Source organism: Mustela putorius, unplaced genomic scaffold (assembly GCF_011764305.1).
Source record: "Mustela putorius furo isolate JIRA1106 unplaced genomic scaffold, ASM1176430v1.1 tig00003856_pilon_pilon_pilon, whole genome shotgun sequence".
NCBI lineage: Eukaryota > Metazoa > Chordata > Mammalia > Carnivora > Mustelidae > Mustela > Mustela putorius.
The window spans coordinates 1,778,423-1,787,426 of NW_025422008.1; the positions used below are offsets into that span (position 1 = coordinate 1,778,423).

The window sequence follows — 9,004 nt, forward strand, 5'->3', positions numbered from 1 at the left end:
TGATGGGCTTGTGGTGAGAGCGGCTGCCTGAGTGGGTGGGCAGAGGGCCTGGTTCCGGGTTAAGCAATGCATAGCCATGGGTAGGCCAGTCAGGTGGCAGGAAGGTGGGAATCATTAAGGGCCCTGTGGCCAGGGGTTCCCCCAGCCGAAGCCTCCCCTGCCGCTGAGTAGGCAGATGCCCTGACTGATTACTTCAGCTCCTCCTGGCCACACCAAGTTGCCCCGAGCACCTGCCCCTCCACCTCCCCACCCCTCCCCACAGTGACTCTTGCCCGGAGAATGTCCAGCCCTGGCATAAAGGCCCTGGGTGTCCACGAGCTGCTGTCAGTCAGAAGGCTGCACAGTCCAAGATGGGCTCCTCGCAGGCACCCCAGATGGGGCGTGTGGGAGGGCGAGGAATGATGGCACTGCTGCTGGCTGCGCTCCTCCTGCCAGGTAGGAGGCTGGGGGGCCCCGGGAGCGGAGGCAAGCAGGGAGGGTTGGGGTAGAAGGATGCAGATCGCAGATCAGAGGAGACTGGCGGGATCTGGAGCTGCGGGTGCTGGCAGGTGGGAGGAATCGCCGTCCAGGGAGAAGCCAGGAGAGGACCCAGCAAGGGGAAAGGGCAGGAGCTCTGGAGTCTGAGGGCTACTCCTCACTGCCCTGTCACCCCAGGCAAGTTACTTGAGCTTCCCGAGCCACAGTTTCTGGAACTTTAAGACCAGGTTAATGGTAACAGCTAGCTCTAATCAGATCTCAGAGTCTCAAATTAAATAATGTATGTGACAAGTGCTTTGGAAATTAGAGGGTTATGAAAATGTTTGTGGTTGTTGTCATTGCTTTTGTCAATGATTAGAGCAGTAGAAGACGAAGACTCGATATTTAACAGGAATAATCGTTACCATCTATAGAGTGTTTTTATGTGCCAGACATGATTCTAGCACTTTCCATGAGCACTTTCGATCTTTAGAAGAACCGTATGAGAGAGATTCATTATTCCCACTGTACGGGGAGGACACAGAGGCTTGGACAGGTCAAGAAACTGGCGAAAATCACAGCTTAGAAAGCAGGAAAGCCAGGATCCAGCCTGGGGCTGTGCTGTGGACCAGTGGGTATTTGCGGAAAACCTGCCCCCGGCCCCCGGGGGCAGAAAGCAGGCTGTGTGCCTTGGGGCAAGGAGAAGGAGAGCAGGAACTCTCCATGATGAGTGCTGCCAGGTGAGGGGGGCTGCAGGCAGAGCTGGGTTTGGTATGGAAGTGGCCACAGAGAACTTCTCTTGGAGGAGAGAATGGGAACCTCACAAACTGAGGAGAAACTGCTTGTTGGGGGACAGATTCGACTTCTCCTAATGTATAAACTGATGCTCAGAGACTTAGTAACTTGCTGGCATGAAGCTTAGCGCACACTTCTTGGGACCTGAAGGCGGTGAGGTGGGGAGCAGAGGAACAACGGGGGTATGTTGAGCCCGGGGTTAGAAGCGAAGTCTTGGTTAAGGAAAGAAGTGGTTCCACATCTGCCAGGGATGAAAAGGTGGGAGCGTGAAGGGCAGGTGGGTGGGCATGGCTGATGGCTGGGTGGAGAGTGAGGGAAGCTGATAATGGTGGTGAGCCTTGGAGGCGGGTTTCATCCTCGTGCCCCTGGGCTGGGCCAGGACAGCACGGCTGGCTCAGGGTGCGGTGTCCTGTCACACTGTACCAGCAGGTTCTGAGGCGACAGTGGTGCCCCCACATCCTGGCCTCCACCTAGCTTTCCTGGCAGGGCCAGGACTGAGATGTGAACAGAACTCCCACCCTCTGCCCAAGCCTGGACTCTCCCCAGGAGGCTAGTGACAGAATCTCAGTCCTCAGACACCCTTGCCTTTACCTCAGTCCCTCTGCCACCGGCTTCCTCTTTTCTCAGTCTCTTTTGCTACTTTTCCTTTCCTTCCCGGCCAGCTATTGTTTTGTCTTGTCTCCTCCTTCCATTTGCTCCCTTAATCTCATCTGGGATGTCCCCCCCTTAGGATGTATGCCCCGTCTCGAGAAGTCTCAGTCTCCCCCACGCTCTGTTTCTTTGGGGTCCTTTCTTTTGGAGCCATAAGCCCCTGCTACTCCTCCTTGCCGTCTTCTTCTAACACCTCCTCCTTTGGAGTCTCATTTTCTCTGTCCCTGCCCCCTTCCAGAACATTGAAATGGCCCTTCTACTGCCACCTCATTTTCCTTTACAGACAACAGTCAGTTCTCACTTCCTCTTCCACCCCAGACTCCCCCTGGGCTCCTCTCAGGAGAAATCAGAAGCAGATGACTGAGATGAGCTTGGAAGCTGAGGGAGGAAGCCAAGCCACTCTGGCCCTTACTAACCACTCCTTCCTCCGCAGGGGCCTTGGCTAAGAGCATCGGGACCTTCTCAGACCCCTGCAAGGGTGCACGTATCACCTCCCCCGGCGACCCCTGTTTCACTGGGAAGAGTGGTTCCAGTAGCTTCAGTGGCCACAGTAGCTCCAGCAGTTCCAGCAGCTCCATTTCCAGTTCCAGTGGCTCCAGCAGTGGCTCTTCTGGTGGCCCCAGTGGTTCTGGTGGCTCCAGTGGTGGCGCCAGTGTCTCCAGTGTCACCCAGGGTGGTTCTTCAGGATCTGCGTTATTTAAGCCAGGAACAGGGCATTCCCAGATCAGCTACTCCTCTGGATCCAGCTTCTCCCAGTCAGGAAGCAGCAGCTCCCAGTCAGGAAGCAGCAGTTCCCAATATGGAAGCAGCAGTTCCCAACCAGGATCTGGCTCGGCTCTACCAGTCAGTGATGGTTCTTCCCACTTAGGATCTTCCCAGTCTGGAGGCGGCTCAAGCTCATCTGTTTCCCAAAGCTCTTGGATATCCAGCAGCAATGGCCAAAGGGTCAACTCTAACTTACGCCCCTGTAATTCAGATGTCTCTGACTCTCCCTGCAGTGGGGGGCCTATTGTCTCCCACTCTGGCTCCTACATCTCCAGCTCCCACTCTGTGTCAGGAGGTCAAAGGCCAGTGGTGGTGGTGGTGGAACAGCACGGCTCTGGTGGCCCTGGAGGGGTCCAGGGTGCCCCCTGCAACAGTGGTGGCCTTCCAGGAAAGCCCTGCCCCCCAATCACCTCTGTAGACAAGTCTTACGGCAGCTATGAAGTGGTGGGTGGCTCTTCTGACAGTTATCTGGTCCCAGGCATGACCTACAGTGGGGGCAAAATCTACCCTGTGGGCTACTTCACCAAAGATAACCCCGTCAAAGGCTCTCCAGGTGTCCCTTCCTTTGCAGCTGGGCCCCCCATCTCTGAGGGCAAATACTTCTCCAGCAATCCCATCATCCCCAGCCACAGCTCTTCTAGTTCCAATGTCTACCAGTCGGGATCTTCCTCAGCCATTGTGTTCCAGCCAGTGGGCTCTGGTGGGGTCCAGCCCTGTGCAGTTGGCTCTAAGGGGCCCTGCTCCCTCTCGAGTTCTGGAGCCCACAGCAGTTCTAGCATTTCCAGTAGTTCATCCTTCCATCCCTGTGGTGGTGTTTCACAGGGGCCCTGCTCCCCACCTGGCCCTGGCTCCTTCAGCGGCACCTCCAGCTCCCAAGGCAGTGGTAAAATCATCCTTCAGCCCTGTGGCAGCAAATCCAGCTCTTCTGGTCACCCTTGCATTTCTGTTTCCTCCTCTACATTGAGTGGGGGTCCTGATGGCTCTCCCCAACCTGATCCTTCCGCTGGTGCCAAGCCCTGTGGTCCCAGCAGCTCTGGAAAGCTCCCCTGCCGCTCCATCCGGGACATCTTGGCCCAAGTGAAGCCTCTGGGGCCCCAGCTAGCTGACCCTGAAGTTTTCCTACCCCAAGGAGAGTCACTTGACAGTCCATAAGTTAGCTTTTGCCTACATGCATGTGTGGGCATACACATGTATACACACACACACACCGTCTCTCAGTTGGGAGAAGACCAGTGGCCCAGGCATGGGGTTAGCTCTGTTTGCCTCCTTCCCAAGAGAGTTGCTCTATTTCCTCCATTGCTCCAATATGGCAGACTCCCCTTATCGTCTCTTTTTTCTTCAACTCTCCAAATTGTAGACTCCAAATTCCTTTCCCCATTCTCTCCTACTGCTTAGATTCCCCTTATACTGCAGTGCCCTCTCTGCCAGATAACCATTCCCTAAAATTTCCTCTGTCATTTATTTGAGATGGTATAATACATTAGCTAATCCTACCCATTCAGATTCCTGACTGGGAAACCCCTGAAATGTTCCATAGTAACTCTGGTTCCTGGAGAAGTCATCCCCCTTTTTACCTGTTTGCCAAAGAAAGCAAAGTCTAAACTGTTGCTTGAAAGCAATAACCACTTTTCACTGACCTCTCTTTGCCATCTGGTCAACCAAAATGGCACACCATGGGATTCTCACACTCCCAATTCCATTCCCACCCTCCACCACAGGGCTCACCACACCCTCTGTGAGTTCCCAACACTCCTTTTTGCCTCTCAAGGTCTCCGTCTCAATCCCCTGTCCTGGCTGCCACTTCCCTCAATGCTTAGACGCTTCCCTGTGTGAGGGAGACACCAGGATACCCTCAGACACTGGAGTAGGTTCCCTGCTCTCTCTGGACCCTGGACAGATGGTTCAATAAACTGTGTGAGCTAGATGCAGACTTTTGCCATCTTGGTGTCTTGGGTCTCATCTTAGGACCTACGTGATGCTCTTCTGTACCTCTGGAAATACCCATGTCCCCCCATTTTCACTCATAAGTTGGAACAGTATTTCTCTTATACTTTATAGCTCCTCCCATAAAGGAGGAAAACAATAAATATTTGTTAAACTGAAAGCAGAGGTTGGTCTCCAAGATTCTTCCTCACATTTCTCTACTTTCTCATTGCTCCAGGAAACCCATTCTCTCTCCACTCCCCATTCATCTAGGGTCTTCCCCTCTCCCTGTATGGGGCCCTAATTATTCCCCTCCCCACCCCATGCAGGCTCCTTCTTCTCTAATTTGCCTCATTTACTAGATGCCATCCTCTCTAGGAATCTGGGCATTGATTTCCTGGGTTTCTGGGACCCTTGGAACCTTGGGAAAGCTGGAATACAACAACCAGATCAGATTCCTGGTGACTGAGTGGGAAGGATCCCAGGTTGGTGTTGTTCTGGGAACTAGGGGTGGAGAGAGAAAAAGAGAGAGGTTGGGAGCACGACAGGGAGTGCCTCCAAGCATAGTGACTCAATTACATAAAAATGTACCTGCCCATAGCAGAACAGAGCCAAGTGTTCTCTCCACCTCCACACTCTAGCTGCCTCTGCTGCAGTTCTAATGAGATCTGTGGGAGGTGAGAGGGCAGAGCACTATAGTGGAGAAAGGGAGTTGTCTCCATGGGAGAAGAGAGAGAAAGCAGAGGGTGGGGAGGCCCAGACAGCTGTGTTCTGGGGAGGCTGAGGCCAAGGAAGTTCTCTTACCCGAGAAAGGGGAGAATGGGCTATGTTTGTCCCTTTAGGAAGGACCTCACCCAAAGCACAGGCCACCTCTCAGAACCTCTGCTTACAAAGGAATTTATTCCTACCCTAGGATCTAATCCATTCCCTGCTGTTGAATGGTGTTAGCTGGTCCCAAATTTAGGGCTATTGTTGATCAGAAACGACCTGGCAGCTGAGCCAACCTGTAGGATTGACTGAAGACAGAGAAGGGCTGCAGAATAGTCCTGTCTTTATCATCATTGGTGAATCACACTTGGCCCAGCATCTGGCCCTGGACTGCTGCCAATGACACACATCAAGGCTCTTAGAGGTTCCATGAACCACAATTGTAGGAGGGATACAGACTCTGATGTGGGGATTCCTCTAGGTTCTGGTGTGGTCAAGGTCAAAAGCTTTTACAAATCTGGTGGATGTCACTCAAAAAGGACTTTGCCCTCCACTGGCCAGTTCCAAAGAGGAACTCCCTACTCACCCGGTAGCCAGCAATCAGGGGCTGAGGATGAGGATGGAAAAGGAAAATCTAACAGCTTATTTTAGACTTCATGTAATCAGGGATGCCTTGCCTGGGTATCTCCTGGAAGCAACAGAAAAAACAAAGGCATTTATACACTTTTTATTGTAAAAAATTCAAACATATTTACGAGTAAACAAAAGAATTAATGAATCCCTGTTCTCTCACAACTCAGCTTCAAAAATTATCAATTCATGGCCATTTGACTATAGCATTTAAACACCTTTCTCTACTGTGAGTTGGGAACATCTACTCCCTCTCAGTATTTCTTATATTCTGTATATCCATTTGGCCATCTGTAGTAGACTGAATGCTGTCCTCCTCTGCACCTCCAAAGATGTCCACATCATCCCTGGAACCTGTGAATATGTTAGGTTACATAGCAAAGGGAAATTACGGTTGCAGATGGAATTAATGCTGTTAGCTGACCTTAGAGAGATTATCCTGAATTATTTGGGTGGGTCAATGTGTAATCATAAGGGTCTTTAAATGTGGAAGAGGGAAAAAGAAGAAAAGGTCAGAGTGGTGTAACGTAAGAAGAAACTTGGTTTTTGGCTTTGAATATGGAGGAAGGGGACCATGAGCCAAGGAAGGCAGGCCTCTAGAAGCTGGAAAATGCAAGGAAATGGATTATCCCCTAGAGCCTCTAGAAAGAAACACAACCCTGGTGACTCCTTGATTTTAATCCAGTGAGAACTATGACAGACTTCTGATCTTCAAAATTGTAAGATAATAAACTTGTATTGTTGTAAGTTACTAAGTTTGTGACTATTTGTGACAGCAGTGGAAGGAAATTAGTACACCGTCATCTCTTAAGGATGGGAACCAGGTCTATTTCCTTACAGACAGGTCTCATTTAGGAGCAGCCTCTCCAATGGGGGAGGTACTTCTGCACTCCAGAACCCCTATAGGTTGCGTCAAGGGAAAGGAGCTATAGGGATGCATGAGAAAGTGGTGCTGGAAGAGAATGATCTGGATCCCAAAGAGAAAATGAAGAGAAGTAAGTGTTTCTATTGTTGAGAAGGAAATGAAGAGATTGGGACCCCAAAGGTGAAGGCCCTCCTATGCTTGTTGTAGGGAGCCAGGGCAGGGCAGGACTGGCAATCAGTGATGAGCTATGACCCAGCACACCGGGTCAGGAATGGGTGGGGAACTTGAGGAAAGGAACCAGGGACGGAAACACCCAGCCTTCCTGGGACATTCAAGTGGCACCTGTTGCCACAGATTGAATTAGGAATGAGAGTGGAATGTACAGACTTACTATCTGCACAACCACTGGCTCATCTTGTTTCTGTTGCCCACCCCCACCCCCAAGAGGATAAAGGGCTGGCTGCCTTGGCGCAGAGAGAGATGTTAGAGCTGAGCAAGACGCAGGGCTGCACGGTGGGGAGCAGTGTTCCTCTGGGCCTGATTCTTCTGACCTGTCTTCATCTTCCAGGTATGGAGGTTGTGCCCAACCCTTGCACAGGTAGAGACTGGGGGCCCCAGGGGAACTGGAATTGAGGGAAGGGGTAGAGGTAGGAGGGTCCCTTGGGTCCCTGGGGAAAATGAAGGGACTGGAAGCAAAGAGAATCCAGGAATCAGGAAAGGTGGGCATTGGAACCAAATATCCAGTCCATTTGCTGTCTCCTCTTTCCTTTTCCTCAGGCTTTTTTGCCCAAAGTATTGCTGCAGTGGAGGAGGAAGTTCTCCAACACTTGGGAACCAACTTGCATCTGCTTGAACAACCTTCCTTGCCCAGCCACTCCAACTCTGAACTTCCTCAGCCCAAACCAGACCCTGGGCCAAATGATTTAACAAGGGTTCCTTTGAAGTACAATGCTTCTCCATTAGCTGGCTTCCAACCTGCAGGTGGTTCTGGGGTTCAGAGATGGCCCCCAACTGGGGGGCTACCCTCCATGGATTCCTGGTCCTCTGAAGATCCTTGGCAGATAATGGCTGCTGCCACTGAGGACCACGTGAGGGAAGCGCTGCCTGAAAAATGGTCTTACCTTTCTGGTGCTGTTGCCCTCCCTCTAGGCAACAGTCCTTTGCCCGCAGCACCCTCTACACGCTCCATAGGCCCCATACTCAAGGCTTCACACCTCTACCAGGATTCCAAGTCTAGACAGTGGCTTCATTCTAATGTGCTGGGAGCCCAGAGAGAAATCCTTGTTCAACATCCTCTTAACAGCATTCGACAGCCATTTCTGCCTGGGCACCCCTGGGGAACCTTGAATCCAGGTGTGTCCTGGGGAGATGGAGGTCCTGGAACTGGATGGGGAACAAGGCCCATGCCACAGCCTGTGGGAATCTGGGGTATCAATAATCAATACCCAAGTACTATATGGGGGGATATTAACCGGTCTCCCGGAGGCAGCTGGGGGAATATTAACCGGTATCCAGGTACCAGCTGGGGGGATATTAACCTATATCCAGGAGGCAGCTGGGGGAATATCCACCTACGCCCAGGTATTAATAATCAGTTTCCTCCCAGAGTTCTCCGTCCTACTGGCTCTTCTTGGAACACTCCAGCTGGCTTTCTCAACCCCCCAAACCCTGGGTTACAGTGGGGTTAGGAGAATGACAGAGGGGAAATTGGAAATTGAAAGAATGCTGTGTGAGCTAAATGAAGATTCAGTGAGTGTGTTTTCTAGCATTCTCTCTACTTTTCACTGCCTCTCCTGCTTCCCCCCATGCCAATCTCTAATAAAACACAAGCAGTTATTAAATTTTTTCCTTTGTAGTGTTTTTGTTTCTGGGTGCAAAGTGAAGTGAGTTATGTCCATCCCCATTCTCTAGCCACCCCTGTGGCTAGAGCCATCTCTGTAGGGTCTCTAGGAACTCTGTCCCCTATACTTTGAAAAAGATCAAAGCCCAGATGTGGTGGAACATCTGGGTGGAACATTGAGAGTGGAACTTTATGGTCTTACCCTAGCCAGGTGGGAAAGCTGGTTCCAGAACTGTCAGCAAGACCTATTGAGATGGCACCTGTGACAGAAGGAAAGGATGAGATCCAAAAAGGTGGTCCTTCCCACCAAGGCCAAATGGGAAATTAATACCCTTTGATTCACAGAGGAACAGAGTCAGAGAAAGTCATTG

The 9,004-nt window shown here is 51.4% G+C and overlaps 2 protein-coding genes across 2 annotated transcripts; both read left to right on the forward strand.

The window, feature by feature from the left end:
• Nucleotides 1-231: 231 nt before the first annotated feature.
• Nucleotides 232-4,771, forward strand: CDSN (corneodesmosin). The gene is made up of 2 exons (XM_004782295.3): nucleotides 232-435; nucleotides 2,336-4,771. Exons 1-2 carry the CDS (start codon nucleotides 351-353, stop codon nucleotides 3,817-3,819), a joined length of 1,569 nt encoding a protein of 522 aa, XP_004782352.1. The 5' UTR covers nucleotides 232-350; the 3' UTR covers nucleotides 3,820-4,771.
• Nucleotides 4,772-7,053: 2,282 nt separating this feature from the next.
• CUNH6orf15 (chromosome unknown C6orf15 homolog) lies at nucleotides 7,054-8,617 on the forward strand. Its single transcript, XM_004782319.2, has 2 exons — nucleotides 7,054-7,361; nucleotides 7,571-8,617. The coding sequence occupies exons 1-2, from the start codon at nucleotides 7,160-7,162 to the stop codon at nucleotides 8,479-8,481; spliced, it is 1,113 nt and encodes a 370-aa protein (XP_004782376.2). The 5' UTR covers nucleotides 7,054-7,159; the 3' UTR covers nucleotides 8,482-8,617.
• The last annotated feature ends 387 nt before the right edge of the window (nucleotides 8,618-9,004 follow it).